Source organism: Nanorana parkeri, unplaced genomic scaffold (genome assembly GCF_000935625.1).
Source record: "Nanorana parkeri isolate BGI_ZX_2015 unplaced genomic scaffold, ASM93562v1 scaffold955, whole genome shotgun sequence".
In the NCBI taxonomy this organism is placed as follows: domain Eukaryota; kingdom Metazoa; phylum Chordata; class Amphibia; order Anura; family Dicroglossidae; genus Nanorana; species Nanorana parkeri.
Window position 1 is genome coordinate 586,169 of NW_017307223.1, and position 25,435 is coordinate 611,603.

General features: G+C 40.5%; 1 protein-coding gene across 1 annotated transcript in view; it reads left to right on the plus strand.

Moving 5' to 3' along the window:
* Nucleotides 1-25,435, plus strand: part of RSPO3 (R-spondin 3) — a 76,194-nt gene that overhangs the window by 41,648 nt on the left and 9,111 nt on the right. The window contains exons 2-4 of the mRNA XM_018566516.1: nt 4,219-4,410; nt 5,127-5,273; nt 15,581-15,770. Of these exons, the coding sequence (XP_018422018.1) occupies nt 4,219-4,410; nt 5,127-5,273; nt 15,581-15,770 (529 nt within the window). The remainder of the gene's footprint in view (nt 1-4,218; nt 4,411-5,126; nt 5,274-15,580; nt 15,771-25,435) is intronic.

The following is a 25,435-nucleotide window of genomic DNA, read 5'->3' on the forward strand; positions in this document are numbered from 1 at the left end:
TTATATACAGTATATATATATATAGATATATATATATATAGTTATCTATATATATATATCAAAAATAGGTACAAAGGTATTCATCAATCTAATGAGGCATACGGGTCTTACAGTGGCGATAAGTCAAAGCATCAGCATTTTATTGTCAATGTTTCGATGGAGCTCAGTCAATCTTTATCAAGATGATGTAATATGATATGGAGATTATAGTAGGTTACACTAGAGTACATTTGGCAAAACACACCTACCATTACTTATCTCTTCTTCTGGAAGAATGCTGGCATGCTTATCCAGTGGTTTCAGATGTTTCCAAGTCCCCAATCTGGAACAAGAATACTGATTTCACTTTGGTTAAACTGGCCATTTGCTTGTTTAAATTCAGTGACTCAAAATATTAAAGGCAGAGACAGCCAGACAGCTAGCATGGTCATTAATACGTCAGCAATGACAGCCTTCATATCTATCTCAGTAAAGAAACTTGCACTGGGAGAAATACGAGGGGCCTGCCAGGCAACAACATGTTAGTTGCCTGGTAGTCCCAAATGTCCATCATTTGGAACAAAATCCCTCTGTCCCTCTTTCCTGCTCAGTTGACCCTCTTTTTTGGTCTTATTTACAGTTATGAAAAGGTTTGATTTAACTACAAACAGTGTTATTGTCCACTAAACCTTCATCCTATCTCTTAAGTATCCAGTTTGCTATTTTGAAAAACCAGTATATAGGAAAAGTATTGGTGAAAAAAAGGCAGTTCTGGGTTTAACCAATCAATTTTGGTATATACATTCTTAATTATATGTATAACTGGGGGCACGACATAGGTGTGTCCATTGCCTAAATACATTGTGCTGGAAGGTCACATCTCAGAAAGTTGGGAGGTATGACTTACAGGTTTCCTTCACTATAATGTTACTTAAAACAACTCTAATTGATATTTCAGCTAGTTTCATGAACTTTGTGCAGTTGGCATAATATTTTTGGCAAACCTATGAACACTTTACTTAACATCGTGTTATGCGCTGTACATCTGTTTTGTGCCTGCACTTTAACAACCATTACCAACGTTTTTGTAAAGGGGAATTATCTCTCAAATTGGATTGAACTCAAAAGGTAAAAATTCCACTGCACTAATAAACGTGCTCCATTGTAGCATAATCATCTAGGAAGAAGAGGTAAGGCAGGATTTAGTGTATACAAAAATTAGCCAAACACAGGATAGCTAATAGTTTGCAAGAAAAAGAGGGATCAACTTACATGCATCCTTCTCATTCTGTTTTTGCTTCTCTTTAAGAACACTTTAGCAATATAAAACAGTCACAAGTTTATCAACTTTAAAAACTTTAAAAAAAAATATTTGCCACAAATATAAGGCAAAATGTGTAGACAATAGTAGCATGAGCAAGACCCATAATCCCTTAATTCAGGTGAAAAAAAAATTCCCAGCTTTTTTGTTCAAGGAAGCTATGGAGGTAAAGGCGATGTGTTACATCCTTGCTCTGCCAGGATAGTGCCAGGATAGTGATAGAACACAATACCTTTTAATCCAATGGTTGAACCTGTTGCTAAGTGAATGTTTTTGATGGAGGTAAGGTGCTCATGGAAAACACTTGTACTGAACTCAGGTCAATTTTTACAATCCCAACTTGAGCTAATGTGGGGGGCTCTAAAGGACAGTACTTTTCTCTGCACTCACAACAAATGAGTGATTTCTATCACTTTCAGGTAAGAGAGAAAGCTATTATTACTTATTATTAGTTATTTTTATTTTTTATGAACTATTCCACTTTCTATATAGTATGATTTCATTTTTAGATCACCTATTGAGCCAAGAATTATAAATGCAGAAAGCTGTGAGTTCCATTATTTCAGGTGATATAACCCCTTCCAATTTTTAATGCTGTCAAGTTGTTTAACTCAATTTCAAACTGTGATTCTGCTAAATTCTCAAGCAGTCCTTTTACAAACTGTTATCTTTTTAGTGTCATCAATCACTTCTGCTTGGAATATGTTGGGAATTTGAGTGATGCAAAGTGACAATTTTTTCACAGTTTTCTTTTTCACTCTAATGAGGCATAGACAAGTTTTTTTGGAAATACCCCATTGTAATTTGCTTGTAACCACAAGCTCCCTGCAATCAATGTGAACTTTTGAGCAGTTTACATTCTTTACTAAATCACATTCCTTTACTGATGTGTAGCTGGATACTGTTGGATGTGAAATGTCAGCTGTCTTTATTTTTCATTTATGAGAAAATTAATATAAGAAAAGAAGTAAGAGTGACTGACTTTATTGTTAGATATTAAAGTGAATCTAAAGCCAAAACTTGTTTTTGATAGATTGATGAGGGTTTGGTTTAGGCTTTTATTGTTATCTGTGTGTCCATTTTGCAGATTCACTCTCCTGGTAACTACCGTTACCATGACTTAAATTGAAGGAAAATCCAAAACTTTGATTGTCACCAGAACAGAAGAGAAATCTTCCAATGGGCACACTTTTTCCAATGACAGCTGTCTAACAACACATTTTTAGGAAGCTTTCCTCTTACTTTCTGTTGTATCATGGGGTACAGATGGCAAAAAAAATCACTGGGGTTTTAACTATTCCTTATAAAATAAGATAAAATAAAATTTTGGTAAAGTTATTTCAAATAACATAGAGGAAAGGGAAAACCCACTCACCTTAGTTATGGCAAAGGGAGCTGGGCAGCCCCTTGGCATCCATCATCGTTCAGGATTCATAGTTTGAAGAAACAACTGATTAAGTCAAATAGGCAAGAGAAATCAGTAGCATGCTGTGATAATGTATGATCAAGGCAGCACACATAAAGGAACTAGAATGAATACATAAATATATGCAGATGTGAATCCAAGGTCCACATTAATATACAATCTAACTATCTGGACAAGATAAATGATGCCCATCAAATAAAACTGGCTTTCAAACTATCAGCTGAGACTGGCATTCTGCATTTCACCACAAATACTGGTTTCCAAGTTCCAACTCCACCTTCCACCAACTAACTATTGTACTGAATTAACCAGGAATTTTTATTCACATAATATGGCTATGCGCTGTAGGTGATGTAAAGTTTTCACAGTCCTGACAGAGCAATAACCAAGCTTAAAGGGCTGAATGTTAAGGGAAGGAGCCTGTTTCATTTTTAATATGGAAAGGGCAATTAGAAAATCAGTGGGGTTGATTTACTAAAGGTAAATAGGCTGTTCCCTTTGCAAGGGAATTTTCACTTAGTTTAGTGAATGAGATAAAGCTCTGCTGACTTCCATCAGTCAATCATGTGCAAAATACTGTTTTTAAAAAAATAATTTCCTTGTATGTGATTAGGTATTCTTTGCAAAGTGAACTTTAACCACATTCACTAAGCAAAAGTAAAAATTCCTTGCAAAGTAAAAATTCCCTTGAAAAGTGAACAGTCTATTTGCCTTGAGTAAATCAACCCCATTGTGTGTGGTGGTATACTTATCAATGTATTTTATTACTAAGCGTCTAGTTTCCAGATGAGGGATTATTGTGTAATAAAAGTGTACATTTATAAAAATTTCTGCTAACACTTATTTACACTATAACAACTGCAGTGGATCCTGTGCCTATTTATATTTTAGGCCGAGGTGTGATGACTGGAAGTCCAAGCAATTTACCAGTACTGTATGCTAGACAGTAAAGCGGCCCTTGTCCAAATATCAGGAACACTGCTGTGGAGGAGCATTAGTATATTTCCTAAACTGGAGCCCATTGCTGCCCTGGCCTTCTGCAGGGCTCAATGTGTATATCCAATGATAACATTTAAGTCACTTTCTGGCCTTTTAAAATAACAAAAAGCTTATTTTGACCAATGGGAAAAATTCACAAAACGATGCACATAATTTAAACATTAACATGAATAAATGTAGAGCTTGCTGTAAGGATTTGCACAATAATTTCACTCATCTTCACGTATCTTTATTGTTGTTGGCTGTTGGATATAATGGCATTAAAATATTACTGTTGAGCCACAGACTTTTTTTTATTTTCTTACCGCATGAGCATATACGCAGGATTTGATTAACATAATATGTCTCATATGGTCATATTATATGGTATATTGTCTGTTATATGTGGTATAAAACATATTTTAAACTAAACCTGTAATATTAAGTATGAATTTGTTTGTAGTATTGAAGCACTAGAAGTAAATTAATAAATCATCTTTTTTATCTTTCTTAGTGCATCCAAATGTGAGCCAAGGTTGCCAAGGGGGATGTGCCACATGTTCCGATTACAATGGCTGCATAACATGTAAACCAAGACTGTTTTTTGCTCTAGTAAGGAATGGTATGAAGCAAGTTGGGGTTTGTCTTTCATCCTGTCCAAATGGATACTACGGAATACGCTCTCCAGGAATTAATGAGTGTAAAAGTAAGTAACACGTATATAAATGATAATAAACAATTTTCTGAAGTTGTTACGCTTCCAAAGACATTTCTAAGCAATGTGATTATGCGCATAAACAGCAAAAAAATATACCATTATTTTGGATATTATTGTCAGCAGTGGGCAGGATTTCAGGACATAGCACATGCAATCTATGAGAATAAAAGCAGTACAACTATAGAATGCTTTAATGGAATCTGTGCTTTGTCCGCTCAGGATAAATTAACAGATTCATTTTAATGATCGACCTTGCAGCTGCTTATGCTCACCTTCCCTTTGCTCTCCTGCCGAAATGAGAGGATACCCAGAGGGCCCTGCCCCATTTGATAGCACTGTGTTCCTGTGTGGCCAATCACCAGGCCTGTCACATGGGAAGAAGGTGAGTGAGTCACATGCTCCCCTATACCTGGTTACAATAACAGGTATTTTTCTTTGCTCCTATCGGCCAAATGAAGTGGATGGGAAGAGAAGGAAAAGGGTGCATGTGTAGCTGATGCGGCAAGCATTCAATTATACAGGTTTTAAAAGGAAAATACACAGACTGTTTTCTATCCTTTGATCATAAACCTTTGATAGTATGTCAGTATTCCAAATCCAAGTCCCATGACACATCTGATCTACTGCTCTGTTTATAAACCTGTAAATAAAATTCCATTGCAGTTTCCCCTTTAAGACTGATCTAGTCTTTTGTTTGGTTTTAGGATGTAAAGCTGACTGTGAAACATGTTTCCACAAAAGCTTCTGCACGAAATGTAAAGGTGGTTTTTATTTGCACAGTGGAAAGTGTCTTGACACATGTCCAGATGGGTTTGAAAACAATAATCACAGCATGGAATGCAGTACTATTGGTAAGTAATTACTAAAATATAATAAACGATAGTAGATGTGACTATTGGTTAAGATAATCATTTGAATTATAGATTATATGTATAACATTAGTCCCCTTGGACTTGCGTTTTGTTCCAGCCCCACTGCAAGGGTTAATTTTTTGATTTCCTGGAGTTCTTCTGTAATATTATGGTGTGGCACCTTACACCTAGATCTACTGATTCCAGTTACAGTCCAAGGTAACTGTGGAACCCCTTTGGCATGCAAAAGCTGCCATCTAATTTCCCAGGCTTACACTATACACTTATACTGTCTCCACACTTCTGGGTAATATTAAGGAATTTTCCAGGAATCGGGCACTATCTATCTATCTATTTATCTATCTATCTATCTATCTATCTATCTATCTATCTATCTATCTATCTATCTATCCACTCTCCTAAGTATAAATGACAAATGTGACAGTGCGTTCTGGGTTCCTAGTTACCACTGTGCAGTTACATATGTATAAATAAAACTGAGTTGTGTCAGTGTATGTGGACTAAGGGTAATATTTAATACTACCAACAGCATTCCAACTTGGTTGTGATGATAGTATGGGGACAACCAATAAGAGTTTATATCCATGTTAAAAATAGTTGACAGGAAATGAGTATTAAAATAAAAATAATGACTACATAACTTTTTACGTCTTTCACTGACAAGTACTATCTGTAATGCATGAAGTCCCGTTTAGGCCATAGCTCCCAACTGCCCTTATTTGGAGAGATTGTCCCTCTTTCTGAACCAAATACCTCTGTCCTGCTTTTCTCCATAGTTGTTCCTCTTTTTTGTTCTGATGTATAGATGGCTATAAAAAAGAAGTACTATTTAACAGCCAAAGGTGTTATAGTACACTAAACCTTTCTTCCAACTCCTTAACAATTGCAGTTGTTACTTTGAAAATTTTAGGAAAGGTAGTGGTGAAAAAAGCACTTGAGGGTTTAACCAAACACTTTTAGTGGATTCATATGACAGGGGTATGCTCTTTGCCTACATACTTTGTGCTTTCACATATCCAAATGGTTCGACGTATGAATAGGCCAGCACTAGTGTAGCAGTGTTAAAGGGGGCACCAGCATCAAGCCTCAAAATTTACATAATTTGTCATTTTATTTGTCTTGTTTTTCTCTTCTGGCCACATCTGGACACTTTTGGCTAAATCCAGACTACTGTAGCAGGGGGTGCAAGAGATCCTGAGAGGAGTTAAACAGTACTTTACTGATCTGATCAGGAAGCATGAAGCTATTTCTCATTTTTCTAGGTGGGTGGTCTGTAGAGTTTAGCAGTAGCTATGAATAAAAAGTAAACAGTATGTTGGCTCTGATAGCTCATTCTAGTTGTAGTGTTTACTAAAATAAGTGCATTACACAAGGGGCAGAGCTTGTATCATTCAGATGAGCCTGTGATAGAAATGATGTCTGGATACAGCCCTGCTGATAGTAGCATGGAAACTTGCAGTCTGTTGCATAACATCACAACCAATATCTAACCACTGGTATGGGATCTGTTATCCAGCATGCTTTTGATGATTTGCAAATTAGTGTTTTGCATTTACAGATAATGTTCCAGGATAATTTACATTTCTAAAAATGTCCACCAATGTCTTCTATACTTTCCAGTCATGTTAAAAGTGTAATTTGATGTCCTGCAGATATAGACTACAGGAGAAAAACCATGATGAACGTGTCTGCAATGTATACGCCTTTTTTTACTGAAAAGTTGCAGTTGTTAGCCTTTTATTTGTCTTTTCACATTCCAGAACCTTCTGGATAACAGGTTTCATTTAAGATATCTAATACCTGTGAAAGCAATTCATTGCTTGGCAATGTGAATCCACAGCTAAATCCAGAAGTCTAAACATTCTCTTCTGCATATTTGTGTAACACAGACTTTATCTCTTATTATGAAAAGACTTATGTCCTGTATTAAGTAAGGTGCTAAATCAAACAGACCATCAATTTGGGTCTACACATTATGTGAAACACTGTTAAACACTCTAAATAGATCAAGCCTTGGTTAAGTTCTTGTTTTGCTCATCTGCAAAATATTTTGAATTTAACCAGTTGACATCCGCGGTGTTAAACCCCCTTCCCATCCATGCCATTTTTCAGTATTCAGCGCTGCGGTACTTTGACTGACATTTATTCCGTCATGCAGCGCTGTACTGAAATGAATTTTATACCATTTTTTGGGGACAGATAGAGCTTTCTTTTGGTGGTATTTATTCACCACTGGGGTTTTTATTTTTTTACTATATTAAGGAAAAATTACAGAAATTAAAAAAAAAACACCGGACGGCAAGTGGTTAAAAAGTAAATCTTTTTATTGACAGTTTAGGTATAAATCATTCACAATGGATGAATATGATACAATATGATAACATTGATATGATATATGATTTCTATAAATGCAGAAAGGGCATACAAAGTGTAACAAAATAGTGCAAAACAGTATAAACACAGTAGGGTTAGTTGGCATATTAGACACACAAAATACAGAACATATATACTACAATACCAAAATACAGTAATCAAAAAATAGCTTTTACTATAGCTAGGTCAACTTGTGCCAAGGAAAATCTATTTGGCACCATTTGTTTATGCTAATGCAGTCTTTCTACATTTTATTTATGTACCAGTTTATAAAAACTAATGTCTAGAGAGTATGCGTATCTAGGTCACCTAATCTCAAGGAACCCAAGACATGGATATATGTATTACCATTACAGCCTAATGTTTTGCTAATGTTTTCTATGTGAACCATTATGCTTTTAGATAGCTAAACTATTTACTGATATCTGTTTTATGTGTGATTTATTATTTGCTAAGTTTCTAAACTGTTATGATGAATTCAGTATAAGAAGCAGGAGTTCCCCCAGAATCCAACATTAGTACCCCCTGGGGTATGCATACCAATGGTTGGGAAACATTGTTTTTTGTAAGTAAGACGCCATATTCGGATGATTCAGTGTTACATGCAGAAAATATTTGTTTAGGTTGCAGTTTGCTGAACTAAATGCTTATGCTGAGAGGGATCGTTGAGGTTTTGTGACTACAAAAGAGAAATGAGTCATATTATTTATGTGGGTTCTTATTCCATGTTGTAAAGACCATGGCTTCATAAGTGAATAGAGTGCCATTTGGTTGTGTGAGGCTCTTTCTTTTCCAAGATGGACTGATTATAAAGGAAGGAACTGAACCCTGAAAACATTCAGAACAACAACTTCCTGAATTATCATCCCATCTCAGAATGGTTGGACAGTCGGAGGTCTTGACCTTCCATAGACCATTGCACTATGTGCAACAAAAACACTAAAGATTATACAACTTGTTGCCCCCAATATAACATGGGGTAGTTTAGGATTTTTTAAGGAAAAATCTCCTCAGAAACTTAAAGCTAAACTTTGGGAAAAATTATAATTTACACACCGCACAGAGTGTGTAAATTATCATTACAAAGCTGTGTCTTGTGTGTGGAAGGCTGCTGCAAAGTACAAAAATCTTACCTTGCAGCATGCCAGCACCTACACGTAACACTCTGCTTCTGGGCACTATGGGGAGTGAGGGATGTGACTCAAGCAGTGAAGTGCTCCAGTCACATCTCCAACCCTTCTCCCTATTTGCCCATTCACAAGATGCCTTGTGATTTTCTCAAAGACTACAAGACGTTCTGTGATTAGAAGAGGAGAGGAGAAAGTTTAATTATTTGTGTTACTGTCAGTGAAAACATACTTCCTGTGATAGCCCTGCCATTCTAAGCCACATTCTACAATAATAACTGTCCAGTCCTAGTTACAAACACAACAACAAAAAATATAAAAGGACTCCTTGTAAAAGAAGAATACTTACTCACCTGTGGCTCAGACTTTCGCTCTTTTGAAGAGCTATGCTGGCTGAAGTATCTTCATCATCTGCCACACTTCCAGGGGTTATGAAAGTCTCATCCTCTGCTGCATGCTGTGATCGCTCCTACTGGCCATTTTGTCACTAATGTGTCTTGTAGTACTAGTGGATGGAAACCAGGCATCCAACACAAGCCTGACGATGTCTGACGATTAATTTCTCTGACTGATGTAGGTCTTTAAGGCAGCAAAGATCCAAGACATGGGTGGTGGTAAATATTAGTCAGGTAAATATACTGTCTGACATGGGAAGGGAGGATAGGATGCTGTCTGGCAAAAAGGTGTGGGTTCTAGAGTGATGAGGGGATAATATCAGGGGCATTGGGGGGTGACTGGGATTTTGGGTGCAATGTCAGGATTGTTGGTAGGCTGGGGTGTTGGGGAGCAGTGTCAGGAGTGTTTTGGTGCAATGTCATGGGTGTGAGGTTTAGTGGCAGGGATGCTGGGAGGCAAAGAAGTTTAGAACTAGGGGTTCAGTGTTAGGGGAACTGAGTGACAGAGAGGTGAACTGTCTAGAGTGTTGGGTGCAGAGTCTAGAGTGCTAGGAGGCAGGGAGGTTCAGAGTCAGGGGTTTAGTAGTAGGGCTGCTGGCTGGCAGAAAAGTGCAGAGTCTACAGTGTTGGGATGATGGAGGTACTGCTTACTTCCGCTTTAATACAACACATTAATGTGTATGCAGCGGCGCACTACCATGAAAGGGTGGAGTGTAAAGGGCCCTTAATATTTTGATCTCCACTGCTAACCATGGGATATGTAGACAATGAAGACTTAGGAGGGGGCTTTTTCCGAAGTGGCAAGCAGTATGAGCTTTCCATATGTTTTTAAAAACGTATTAAATCTAAGCTGCTTTATTATATATTTGAGATCTTAGCAAATATATTTTATGAGAGTTCAGAGTTTAATAAGTTGGATGTTTTATTATTAAACTTATTGACATACGATATAGTGAAAAATACATATAACTACATAATGATTGATTTTAACTGAAAGAATAAAAACTTTCATAACAGCATTGTCCAAATATTCCCTCACCTCTCCCACTGTGCTGATCTTACCCATCCTTCCCCCTTCTCCACTTTATACTCACACAGTGCAGGACCAAGTCCACTGGCGTTCTGCTGCAGTGTATACCTGAGGTTGGTGCATCTTCTACTTCTCTGCTGCATGTGTGTACAGTAAAACCCCATAGATTTTATTGGGTCAGGAGACTGATCTGTCTACTGTGCATGTGTAGGGAGCGGGACCTGGATCCGGCATTTAGGGAAAGTTCTACTGTTCTCCTCTAAGCAACATACCAGTAACCAGCAAACAGCACAAAAGGTCTCTCATTGCAAATAACTTTGCGACTGTTTCTAGTAGATCATGTTACATGTAGGAGCCACAAGTAAGTTCCAGTGCTGAGAGCTTATTGCCAGTATCTGCAAAGATTGGTGAAAGTAAGAGGAGATCAGCAGCACTATTACTAAATGCCAGTGCTGCTCTCAAGGTAGAATAGAGTCTTTGGGATAGCCCAAAATGGTGCAATATCCTGGCACTTGCACAGCGGTGGCAGGTAGGTAATACCATTGTCTCACTACTACACATGCACGGTAGCATCAACATTTAAATGTAGACCAGCACCATCCACAACAACCATACCCAGCGTAAAACTCAGCTGACAGTATCACTAACAACTACACCTGTCTACCCCTTTGCCACCACTTTAATAGTACCATCATCACCCAAGTCACTGGTGTTCCTGCCCCACCTTCTCACAACCATGCTTAAAGAACACACATGGGCCCCAGAATGAAAAACCGGAGTATGAGAGTTCTTGACTAATCATCCCCATCGAGACTTCGAGACTGTTGGTCCGCCCCTTGGCGTCTAACCCTATCACGGCACCCATTCGGATTTGACTCCTCCCCCCTGCCATTTTTAAAGACATTCATTCTCCCGCGGCTGACACCGCTCTAAGGCTTGACAAAGAGGGTTACCCTCGAAACGCGTAGCCGCTTACTGATCCCACAGGGGTGCCTCACAACCTAAACATATCTCCCTCGGACTCACGAGCACTGGCCGATACCGCTCACGGGACCTTCCAGCGTTCGCGCCGCACACCACATGGCAACACACTGCTCAGTGCTGATTCCAGCTGCCGGACAGCTCTCCCTCTCCTGCTCCAGTTGCCACGTGGCCTGGGGATATCCATATAGTTTAGAGCTTCCTGACCCGGTAACATACAGATCAATATCGCTGACCACACGGGACTGCAGGGAGTGTATGTGCCCATCCATGACATCACAACCGTAAGTTACACACCAACCATTTCTATTTCAACCAATCAGTCACTCACAGTAGGATTGTCGGGTCCCGGTCCGAGTGGCTCCAGGTCGGGTGCCGGTCCGAGGGACGTACAATGTCCCAGTACGAGCCAGTGTGAGCGGACGCACACGGAGGGGACATCCCGGCAGTATCACTGGGCCGCGCAGGCGCAGACGCCCTGTGACCCGGCGGGATCCGCCCCGCACGGCGTGACGTCATTACACTGGCGTGCGCGGGTGACGTCATCACGGCAGCGCAACATCAAAAACCGGTATCCTCTGCCATTAATTCCGGAACTGTTCCAGCGACTCCGCTCCGCAACAGTGTTTACTAAACTCGATCTGCGGGGTGCCTATAATCTTGTCCGGATCCGAGAAGGAGATGAGTGGAAGACGGCCTTCCGTACTCGATTTGGGCACTATGAGTACCTCGTCATGCCCTTTGGGCTATGTAATGCCCCGGCCACCTTCCAACACCTGGTGAATGATGTTTTCCGTGACGTTCTGGATCTCTTCGTCATAGTGTATCTTGATGACATCTTAATCTTTTCAACATCCATGACCCTCCACCGCCACCACGTGGAACAAGTTCTCAGTCGTCTCAGACAGCATGGATTATATGCCAAAGCAGAGAAGTGCGAGTTTGAGCGTTCCTCAATCCAGTTCTTGGGGCTGATCATCTCAGCCAAGGGCATCTCTATGGACCCTCAGAAGATCTCCGCCATCCTGGACTGGCCTTCCCCCACGGACAGGAAGGGCGTGCAACGCTTCGTTGGCTTCGCCAATTTTTACCGGAGATTTATTCAGGACTTTTCCAAGATCATCCTGCCCGTTACACAGTTAACAAAGAAATTGAGCCACTTCCAATGGCCCCAGGAGGCGCAGGCTGCCTTCGAACATCTCAAGCAGCGGTTTACCTCCGCCCCGGTCCTAAGACACCCCGACCCAGCACTACCTTATATCCTGGAAGTTGATGCCTCGGAAGCCGCCGTGGGGGCTGTCCTATCCCAACGCCAGGGCCTTAAGAGTCTTCTGCACCCAGTCGCATACTTTTCAAGAAAGCTAAGCTTGGCTGAGAAGAACTATGATGTCGGGGATCGGGAACTTCTGGCCATTAAACTGGCTCTTGAAGAGTGGCGATACCTGCTGGAAGGGGCCACCCACCCGGTGTTGATATACACAGACCATAAGAATCTGGAGTATCTCCGGTCGGCTAGACGCCTGAGACCCCGACAGGCGCGATGGGCGCTATTCTTTTCTCGGTTTCGTCTCCATATCACATTCCGTCCAGGGTCGCGTAACGGGAAAGCGGACGCCTTATCCCGCATCTACACGACACCCGATTCTCCGGAGAGACCGGATACCATCTTGCCCGCAACTCAGTTCCTGTTACTTCAACCCGATCTAGTCTCCCAGATCCAACAGGCATCCCGGGCCTCTCCACCCCCCAGCGACTCAGGTCTGCCAGGTCTGCTCCAGCAGGATGGGCTCTATATCCACAATAACAGGATCTTCGTACCCCTCGGTGCCCGTGCAGAAGTCCTGGGGCACTGCCACGATACCCCTCGCTGCGCTCGCAACAAGGGTCTGTCCCATCCAGCCTGGGACGGGCCCACACCGCGGACCTAACAAGGATGCTCAGCATCTAATCAATTTCTCAGGTAGTTGCGCTCTTCCATGTCTATGCACACCATCTCCCACAAACCAGTAAGTGAGAGACCTGACCACATTACAGTTGTGCACTTCCATGTATTTTTTTGTTTCAGACTGGCTTAAAATCTTCCCACCACTGTGCCTTCATGCCAACCGCAATTAACCCCATCTCCCGTGTGTGTGTGCTCTCACCACCGCAGCTAACCCTCATTCTCCTTCTGCACCACAGTTGCACACCAATCACCACTCCCGCCACTGCTCTTAACCCCTATCCACCTCTCCGACATATCCCACTTCACTCACCACTGCACCAACACCCTCATCTGCACTTACTGCCACTATACCAATGCACACTTCTGTGCTCTCCACGATTGCCGTGATGAACCCTTCCCTCTTCAGCCCATTCAATGAACGAGCACACTTTTGCTAGTAACTCGGTATGATTTATGAACTCATACTTGGCCTTAAAATGTGTTACTGAAGTGCCTTGGACTTCACACACGTGTGAAATAAAACACATAAACTAGGTTCTGAGATGTAGGCATTTATAAACTTGTTGTTTTTGCCTGTTTTGGCTCATTTTCAATATGCTTTTATGACTGGTTAAGATGTACCTTATGTTTCCTCTCTAACAACACTGCTGATGCTGGAAAACAACAAAAATAGGTATGAAAGAAAATCCGCTTATAACTTGAAACAAGGTAATTTAGAGGTATTTGCAAAATATAACATCTGTTGTTACGATCTTAGAATTCAAAGCACATTATTAGACATTAAAGGGGTTTTTTTTTATTTTTAGAAAATATGTACACCATGTGGAAAATGGTTTTTCACCTGAAAGTAATCCATCCATTTATGGCAAAAAAAAAAAACCTGTAATAACTTGTTAAAAGATGAACTTACATCTATGAATTCTGTATGTTATGACTGAATACATTCTTGGTATCTTAAAGCCCAACTCACTACTTTCGATATACTATATACTTTCTATAGTAAAAGTATTTGCTTCGATCTAGTTTTTATTTGTTTGTACTTTCTTCTAATTACCTTGTCACTCTGTTGCCTTGAGGAAGGGACTCTGCGTGGCCTAGAATCGTTGGAAATTTTGACCTATGTGACAATATTTGCAATAAACAATATTTTTTTGCTTCTTTGAGTGCTGGTGACCTATCTTCGCATCTCTGAGGTTCTGCACGGTGCTCAAGCACCTACCTTATCTACATTGGTTACAACTCTGTATGGTGTGCAGCAGGCACCTTCAACAATTTCTCTAAATGGGGACAGACCACAAATAAAAAAATCTCATTGAGATTCTAACCATTTCCTTTAGCTGGATTTCAGCTTTAAGCAACCATTGAAAATGTCATATTGAATTTAAGATTGGATATATTAAAAGCTAAAGATGAACTTCACCATCCCATGCCAAAAAATGTTTTATAGTAATTGTCCCCCTATATTATGTAAAATAAATATACTTACAAGACCATCAAATCCAGCATTGATGATTCTCATAGCACACGTCTCATTCCACACCACCATTTCTATCATCATCGGGGGGCCAGTTGCAAGAATCTGGAAGGTACAGCTGACCCCCTGATGATGTGGCACAAGATCTTGCACATGCACAGTTTCCTCTCTCTTTTTTCCAGCCACACAAGCAAGATATCACGAGAGTTCAGGTATCTGTTGTGTGCTGGGATATGTGATGTGTCTATCCCAGGAGGCAGCACAAAAGTAATTCTTGTCTAGGTGGGATCCAAGGAAGGGGCTGGGTACAAACCAAAGAAGAAAGTATAAAAAGGTAAACAGAAGCATAGGAAAAAAAGGCTGCTTTTTTAATATTATGCAGGGAGGAATGTTTCAATGAAGCACAATGTGTTTTAGGGTGATGAAACCTATATTCCTACAACATAGCAGCCAGAATGATAGTTTGCAAATGCCAGAGCAAATGGGACCAAAGTGTTTATTAAACCTCTTGATCCACCCAGCATCAAAAGCAACTTAGGAAAGGAATCTGTTAAGAAATGTTCCATGACATCTACATGTACATTACCCTGAGTAACATAGACATACTTAGCAATGATTATTAAGACATAAGGTACCCATCTTTTCAAGGATTGTCCAATAAGATTTGGAGTTGAAGGCTATATCTGTGTTGGTATCTGCCCCCTCCTATTCTGAATCAATTATTAATTAATAAACATTATCAGTCCACCAAGGGACACCACAGTTGTGCATGTTCAAACTTTATTACTTTAGAAAATTGGTGATAGATTGTTCCAAGTCCTAACATGTGTTTAAGTTATTTTATCAAATGATTGCAGGTATACATGTATGGCTTGGTTTACTAGCCTTGTGACTGAACAACCTTATGACTGAACAAAATGTAAACATTGATTTGACTCATGGTTTTCTTTTGTCCCCACAGCACACTGTGCAGTCAGTGAGTGGAGTCCTTGGGGTCCATGTTCAAAGAAAGGAAAAACATGTGGTTTTAAGCGGGGCAATGAAACAAGAACCCGTGAGATACAGCAGCATCCTTCAGCACATGGCACATCTTGCCCGTCAACAAATGAAACAAGAAAATGCATAGTGCAGCGAAAGAAATGCTCAGAAAGGTAATGTATTCTCATTTTGTGATTCTCCTCCAAGATGTCCTCAGACATGATGGCAAATAGATAAAATGGACCTGAACTTTCCCATTCAACAGAGAAGATATAGCCAAATACCTTTTGGTCATGTATCCAGCACTAAACAGCTCCTAACCAGAGCATTTTTTTCAAAGAACACTAACAGGGTTTATTCACAAAAGGGTGAAGAGTTTGGAGAAGGCAGGAGAAGTGATCAATCTAGGACAACATAGCTGAACTGGAAAGTGAGCTGAATTGGAGAATTTTGGAGTGGAGTGGCTCCACTCCATGAAAGAGGAACGGAGCTAGCCTTGGCCAACCGCACTGTCACCCTATGGAGAGGGTAGTGAAGGCTGGACTAGACAGATTTAAATGGACGGAACTAACAAATTAAATCTGAATACCAGCTAACACTTCTTAAGTAGTTACAGCAACAGTTTTTTTTGGGCGATAAACGTTTTACATAAATGAATGAAAGCTGATTATTGTAAGCACCTCTGTTCGTGCTAAATTATTGGTCCGTTGGTCCCAACCTTCTACCTGACACTTTTGCTGAACAGCTTTGCTTGTTAAAGGAAGTTGAGAAAAAACAGACTTACTGACCAGATCACCAGGTGAATTAAAGGAGAACTATGGGTAAGTGTTTTTGCCCATAGCTTGCGGTATACTGAGACCGCCGCATCCGGGATGGATCCCGTTATTACTGTTAAGATCCACCCAGCTGCGTGATTGACAGCTGGCTCTGTCTATCTAGAGGCAGAGTCAGCTGTACCCGCCCCATCTGTTCAGCCAGTCAGCGCTGGAGGATTGGAGGGGGGGAATCCTTGCAGGGAGCTGTGAGTGACAGTCACAGCTCTCTGCAGGGACAGGATCGAAAAGTGAGCGTACGACGGTATGTGTTTGCTCACTTCCCGATCTATTGAGCTGACGTGTGACCGTTTCATTGTCACACATCGGTTCGAACTATGAGGTTGAGTGAAAATCACTCACCTCATAGTTCTCCTTTAACCACTTCAAGACCAGGTGTTTAGACCCCCTTCCTGGCCAGGCCATTTTTCAGTGTTCAGCGCTGCAGTCCTTTGACTGACGTTTATTCCGTCATGCAACGCTGTACTGAAATGAATTTTATACCCTTTTTTGGGGACAGATAGGGCTTTATTTTGGGGGTATTTAATCACCACTGGGACTAATGTTGGTAAGCTGCAATATGTTACCTTTTTGCTTTTGGGTTTAGGTACGCTTTAACTCTAAATGGGTTTCAGAGGGATTTCATAACTCTTTAGGTAAAGTAGAAAACCCCTGTTCTTCGGTACAGGCATAAAAATAACATTTTGTATCAAACTATTTTAAACTTTATTTACAAAGTGAAGTTTAGCAGTACCATTTCATTAATAGATTACGGTTTCCTAGAGATAGTAGTTCTGGTGGAGGATGATGCGAATGAATAAATATAACTTTAAATATTACTATCTGCTGGCAAGGAAAAAAGTTTCCATTCTTGGACATTCGTTTTGGTTTTGTGTTCCTGGCAAGCTATATACATATTGTGCTAAAGAGAAGATCCGTACGTTCTATGGAAAAAAAGATAAGCTGTCTGAATTATTTACGATCGCTATCCGAATTTATATGAGTCTAGGTGATCAACAATCCGGAATTAGAAACTACATGGAATCCCCCATCCCACCAGCAAGTTGTTAATTCCTAATATACTCCCCTGTCAGATAAATAGATCGTTATATGAGAACGTATGTGTGGCTCAGCTGGGTGGGAGAGCAGCAGTTACATGCAATGTTTGTGAAATTTCTAGGCAGAGGATTTGATAAGTATGCAATTGGCTTACGCTTGCTGCGTTTTATCATACTTTGATTGGAGTTCAAAAATATGCTGAGGAAAAATTCCCCAAACCATGCATCAAGATTAGAGTAAATGTTACTTTAGCTAGAGATAATGTAACATAATACCAAGAGGCTTAAAATATTAAGTGTTAAATTCCCTTCTTATCCACCCACTCACACTCATCACAGACACAATCTGATGTAACACAGAAGGGCAAAAGACAACCGTCACGTTTAATGATGTGCTGGATGATAATGCAAAATGGATCCGCTATATTCAGCCAGATTTCTTCCTGTCAATAAATAGATCCAGCCCAATTGTGTAACCTCTGATCCATCATATAACATATATACAGAGCACACTTGTCATATAAAGGGTCGTGTTTTGGTTGCTCTATAGTTGAAACCATGAGGCCACACAGTTGTGTTAGTTCATTTCAGTGCACTGTTCCATCCACATCTCTGAGGAGCATTTTGTATATATTTGACAAATTAAGAGAGAGGATTGCTGCACACTCACAATTAGGGTTGGGCTCGATGATCGAGCCAAACGTGAGTTCGACTCGAACATCGCTAGTTCGTGTGTTCGGCGGGCTGTTCGCCTTGTGAAGCCGTAATTGGCTAAAGGCTTGCACCTGACCACAGGGCACAGAGAACTGTGAGAGCTATGATTAGGAAAAGTCGTGATGACTCTGCCCAATCGTGGCTCACCTGTTACAACAGTAAACAGTTGGGCGGAGATTGCTGTCACTGCTAGCTCCGCCCATTTGTTTATAAGTTGCCGGCATCTGTCAAAATGCCATTCTGCGACGGGTGTTCTTTGCGAGGACGGGGCGGCGGTCGTCGTTTTTTAAAAAATTATTTCTATTTATTTTTTATTGTTTTATTTGTTATTTCGTCGAGTCGCCGTTGTGGACAATGCTGGCCGTCGTGATTGACCCTGGATTACATTGATGGATCAATTATTTTTTTTAATAAAGGACTTGTCGAAAATCCTTTGTTGTGTTTTTTTTTCAAATAAAGGATTTTTTATGAAAGTCTGGTGTTGTTATTTAAAGGAGAACTATGGGGTCAGGGCTTTTCCCCATAGTTCTCCTTAGGGTAACAGGAGGACACAAACTAGCATTTTTGAACCCTTACTCTACAAGTACCCCTTACTCATTCACAAGGGGGGGCGCATCTGAGAGCCCCTTTATTAAAGGGGTACCCTGATGTGAATAAGCCCCCGGCCCGCACCCCCACAACCAACGCCCCAGGGCTTGTGGGGAAAAAGCCCTTGTCCCCATCGGCACGGGGACAAGGTGCTTTTCCAGGTGTTACCCTGGAAATGCACCCTTCCTGTGCCGAGGGCATGTGGCCTGGTATAGGAGAGAGAGGGGGGAGCTCGCTTGTCCCCACCCTTTCCAGCCCTGCCAGGCCTATGCTCGGATCAAGGGTCTGGTATCCAATTTTAGAGGGGACCCCACTTCTCCCCCCCCCCATTTTTGGGGGTAGGGTTCCTCTTTAAAATTCCTACCAGACCTTAAGGGCCTGGTATGACTTTTGGGGGGAACCCCATGCTTTTTTTTTTTAAATGGGGTCCCTACTAACATTCCTACCAGACCTAAAGGGTCTGGTATTGTTTGGGAGGGAGAACTGCAAGCTTTTAAAAACATTTTTTTTTTAAACGTCATTTTTTTTTCTTTAGAAATTTCATTTTTGCTGCAGTAGGTTCTATACATTGTACAGATTTGCCACTTTACAGCCAGGTTAAGGGACCCCCCAGGCATGATATTTAAAGGATTTTTTCATTTTTATTGTTACCCTTTAAGTAATGTGAAAATCACTGCTCCTTTAAAAACTGTATTTTTTTTCATTGATTCCTGTCCCCCAGGCCAGTACCGGATCCCCATACACTTTTTATGGCCAATAAATTGCATACAGGCTTCCAAATGGGGACATTTGATTTTCTATGTTCTACACCCATAGGCTTGCATTGAGTTCGAGTTTGAATTCACATTTTTTCCATTTTCGAAAGTTCGAATTCGAACCGAACAGGGGGGTGTTCGGCTTATCACAACTTACAATGCCATCTAGTATTTTTTTAATTAAATCTGAACTCCAGGATAAACAAATATTGTCTAAGTACATAGATAACAGATCTTCACAGTTCTTGTTCATTTAAAAGAGGTGGAAGTGAACCCAGTATGGGCAAATGGTCTTAGCTTGCAAAGCCTATCCCTTTACATATACCGTGTTTCCCCGAAAATAAGACACTGTGTTATATTTTTTTGGCTCAAAAAAACACACTAGACCTTATTTTCGGGGTGGGTCTTATTTTTTTTTTTTTTTATGTACAACACTCCACACTTATTCATGTACAACAGTCTACATGTACATGTACAAAAATATGGTGATCAGGGCAAACAGGGGTGCCGTATCTTTTCAAGAGCAAGTTGCTAACCAATCGCTGGCCAGAATGAGCAAAGCGCACTTTCACTATGGATTCTTCACAGGCGGAGTGTATTTGGTATCACTCCACCTGTGACAGGAGCCAGCGCTATAGAGGAGGCATCGGCTTATGCGGCTCTGTTCCCTCCAGTGCCGCCTTGTTTCCTCTAGCGCTGGCTTCGTTGGCACCGCTGATTCTCTCCTGCCTCTCCCGCGGCTCTTCAAGTTCCCCCTTATGCCACCACCGGCCCTGGGAATGGTCACAACTAGGTCTTATTTTTGGGGTAGGTCTTATATTTTATCAATTCTCAAAAATAAGTACTAGGTCTTACTTTTTGGGGTAGGTCTTATTTTTGGGGAAACAGGGTAGCATCATCATTTAAATCAGTGTGAGCGTTGTACTAACTAGGTAAAGAGAATGGGGGGATTTATCAAAGCTGGAGCAGACAAAATTCTGGAGCAGTTGCTGAGGGCAACCAATCAGCCTCTCTCTTCAGTTTGTTCAGTTAAAATTTGAAAATGAAAGAGAGAATCTGATTGGTTGCCCTGGGCAACTGCTCCAGATTTTGTCTGCTCCAGTTTTTATAAATCCCTCTCAGTCTATGACCGAGTTCCTGACTTTTCAGAGGGGGTGACACCAAAATGACTGGCCAGCTCACTGATGTCACTGGTTCTCAGGAGCTGAGCGGTATGCTCGTGCTGCCCCCCGTTCGCCCCTGGTAACGTGCACCGCCAGCAACCAATCCATCCCCCCTCCCTATCCCAGGTGACAAAAATTGAGGGGATGCCCCTGGGTGGAGGCTGGTTCTTTCAAGAGATTATGAGGGGAATTTATAAAAACTGGAGCAGACACAATTTGGAGCAGTTGCCCATGGCACCCAATCAGCTTCTCTCTTTCATTTTCACATCTTAACTGGAAGCTGATTGGTCCAGATTCTTTCTTCTCCAGTTTTGATAAATTTCCCTATCTGTCTCTGCCCTGAATGTGAAAAGTGTCCCTTTAAATAACTGTCACCATGGTGAATTCTATAGTCTGCAGTGAACCATTTACTATTAACGACATTAAAACAAATTTCCAGAGCCTTGACTGTCATCAGCTTGCAAAAATCTTCCATGTGCGTCATTCAGCTGCTTAATGTAATAAAATCATACGTCTACATTTAAAATATAGAGGCTACAAACATCATTTTACTTTAAAAATAAAAATGTTTAGCTTACAAAATCAACAGGAAAATTAGTTCCTAATCTCATAGTTTACACATCGTGGAAATAAATGAGTTCTGGTATATTTCCGGTTACTTTATCAAATATGACAGCATAAACAAAGCGCAGTGGTGTCAAACACTCAAATGTGAGAGTTTTTTGTTTTTTTTTTAAGGTAACCACTATGTGCTGCTAACAGAGCCGTCATGATGACATTTTAACTGGGTAGTCAGTGTTTTGTGCACATTATAGGCATGGTTCAGAGCAAGAGGACATGTTAATCAGTGAAAAAAATAAACACGTAAGCCGATGTAGCACTATGAACGCTAATCAGAGTCAGAACAGCTTGTAACGTAACAGGCAGCAGATTGTAGTAACACAGCTGAAAGATGTGTTTTAAATGTTAAAGACACTAGGCCGGTTAATGACCTTACTGTGTGATTGTTTCCCGGGCCTCTTAGACTCTAAAATTAACTTAAAACTAATTACTGTTTCCTAATGTTTATACCATACATATACTACAAGGTCAACAGTGGGTGTTTAAGAACCCATTATGTCGACATTCTATTTTTGTGCTATTGATAATAGCTCACATTCCAAATTGATTCTACTTTTGACATAGCAGGATATGTCTAAAGCCTAACTCCAGCCCAATTTTGTTTTTGTTTTTTTCGATGGAGTGGGGGTGAGTTGAAAACTTATTTTAATCTGTGACCCCCATTGGTAAAGTATGACCCCTTTGGTAAGGTATCCTTTACTTCCTATCTCTGTCCTGCTAGAGCGAGGACAGAGATCCCTTTGACACTTTCACTACAAATGGGGAATGCAGTTGTCACCAAGACAGGGAGGTACAGACAGCAATAAAAACACTGCCAGGAGTACCAACCCTTCCCCATGCTAGAAATGTGTTTTGCACTATGAAAAACTCTAGCATTTATAACTTCTTAGACTGCAGCTTTTGGAAGTTCAGTGCAGCCATCTAATACAAATCTTGGTTGCTACAAGGCCCCGCACTCTTAAGCAAATTCAAGTAGAACAATGTGTATTGCATCACCCAGGGGCATCCCTAGCCTTTTTGCGGCCTGACACAAAACTAACAGCATCTCCTGAAGACAAGCCGCATCGCTTTGCTGGAGGAATCCTATTTCCAAGTAGGGAACCACTATTTGCTGGTAAGTAGGCTCCTATGACACAGAAATGAGGATGGCACATCAGGATCTGCTTCCAGGTATTTATAAAGGTGCCAGGTTGGGTCCGAAATCCAAAACAGTAGCTCCTCACTCCAGCTCTTGTATAACCCTGGTCACATTAACTGCCAGGCGGTAATGTGCTGTGTAGTGCAGTGCAAAAAATACAGCAGGCCTACGTTTTCATGCATTGAGGTGTATTATATCACACTTATTTTATGTTGGTTGCTTAACAAAATATGCCTGAGCACACGAACATGCCCGAGCTATTGTGCAGTCCCCTGGACACATTGGGTACCACACTAGCGGTCCTCTATAATTACCAAGTTGACCACAAGTGTTCTAGTGTATTTTTAGTCATTACCTTATCCACAAGCTTTATTAATCATTTTATGAAGTACTTTCGTCTTTAAGGGAAGTTTTTTTTAGCAATGTTGCAATCTATGACTCAACAAGTTTTACAATGTAAGGAGGTCAACAACTTTGCCAAGGTGAACTTTCACCTCCAAGATGAGTTATAGGCATAGCACATTACTTCATAGTATATTCAGACCTAGCCTGAGTTATCAGGATGGAATGTGTGATTCTCTATATAGTACGGTATTCTGTTGTAAACAACTGATACTCAGGAAGATTTTAAAATTCACAATAGTTAGAAAACTGAAAAAGAAGCTGCCTATAAATTATGATATATATTATTATTATGTACTGTACAGAGGGTTACTGAGAACAAAAATATGCAATCATATGACAAAACAAGATGACAAAAAACAAGATGCATTAGTAATAAACACAGAGAATGTGATTTATTGATTTTAAACAAGGCAGAGCAAAACTGAATAGCAGGCAAGGCAAAAAACAAATATGAAACTGTAAGCATGTAAGAGGTGTGGGGACAAATATAAATAGGTACACACAGGAATCTACAAAAGAAATACAAATGTCATAAAAAGATGCGAAAATATATTAACACAAAATTATACTGAGAAAACCAGAAGTCCCCACAACAATGGTAAAAAAAAAGAAAACAGGTTAAAGCAGAACCCTACCCTAAAATAAATAAAGAGCTCATTAAAAGACAAAACTATTGCTGAAAACCTTACCTCTCATCTGAAGCAGTAAAGTAATTATTTGCCACCATGGATGTCCTCCTTTGGATTAATTGACAGTCAGCATAGATCAACCCACTTACCCTGAGCCAAGTCTGGCATGGACCTGCACCCTAGGAGGGGGGCTTATCACACATCCTAAGCTCATAGTACTACTGCACTGAACAGCACTCACATGCCATTAACTTAGCTGTCCCACTTAGATTTAGGATCTAGTTTTTTTCAAATGTTTATACTCATACATCTATTTTACAAGTGTAAAGGACAAGTAGAGTGTAGGTCATCTAGTTTCTACCTCTCTGTTAATAATAGAACTTTGTGTTACCAGTCAGAGAGTTATAGACATTTCAATTACAACAGCTGAAATTAACACGTTCCTGTTCGCAATCTGCTTTGACCTTTTTAATGTACATATCTCTACAGTATACTAAGAACCAGAAAGTTCTTTGGCACATAAGCACTTATCAGCTTGTAAAATATTGAGGCGTCTATTAGAGACTTTATTAATACAGTTAGAGATATTGGGGTTGATTTACTAACCTTATAAACACGCCACGAACAAGTATACACCTCTGTAGTGTGTTCCCTCCCAGCATGATCTATTGGTGGAATCTAGACACCTTTGTAGTGTGTACACACCCAGCAGGTGTGTTGTGCAAAGCCCTGCATGAATTGCAAGGTGATGTTGTGTAAATTAGCTCTACATTGTGTTGCTTGCGTTGATGAATGCAGGAATGTAAATGCATGAGCTAACCATTTTTGTCTAAACTGTGAAGTAGCATTATATATGCATCATTTTTCCATATATGGCATTAGTGGAAATATGCTTTTAGAGACTTTTTGGTTGATAAATATGTTTTGCTGTGTAAAAATCACACGCACCTAGTGCGTGCGTGTGTTTAGGTTAGTAAATCACCCCCATTGAGTTATATTTGGAGAAAGAGTATTGTCATTAAGCTTGATTTGAGTGGAGGATAGATTGCAAATTTAGCTGTACATGTTTTTAGTGTGAGTAGAAGCACCATAGATGGACACTCATGGACTGAAGATATAGACCCTATCAACAAAATATTTATTTTTTTATAAGGAAGTGTGCAGATGGAAGTGAGGCAATTAAGAGGGGACATGATTTTGATGTACAAAATGTTTAGTGGTGATAGAAACATCAGCAATAAACTGTTTACGGTAAACTCCATAACAAAGACTAGAGGCCACCACCTAAAATTGGTGGAGAAAAGACTTAACCACAAGGGGCATAGGGGCTTTTTTTTCAGTCAGATTGGTTAAAGTCTGGAACTTGCTGCCACAAGCAGTGGTATCAGCAGAGAGTGTTGAATCATTCAAAAAGCATTTAGATTCCTAGCATTGTACCCGCCCTCTGCTGCAGTTCCCCATCAGGTACATCAATGGAGGGCAGGTACAATGCTAGTTTACTATTGGCTATTGCAAATTGAAATAGCCAATAGTAATGTCCCAATGCTTTTCAATGGGAAAAAACATTTTCTTTTTTTTTTTTCTATTCTGACATCGCTCGTCAGAATAAAGAAAAAAAGACACATCAGTGCTTCTCTCCTTGGCGGCCGGGAGCGGGAGGCTCCCAGAGCGCCCGGGAGAGTTTTCTTTTCTTTTTTACAGCAGCAGAGCCGCCGGACAATAGGAAACTATTGGGTGGAGCTAGCTGTCACTGCTAGCTCCGCACAATCGTTTTCTATTTACTTTTTTTTACCTTTTTCACTCGTTTTCTGCTCTGCTCGGTCCCTCTGAGGGACCGAGCAGAACAGCCGAGCCGAATGCCGCTCAGCGGCATTCGGCTATTCACTCACTGCTGTTCGGCATCTTTAAGAATAGCCCGAACAGCAGTGAGAAGCCTGCTGGAGGTTTGGCTCAGT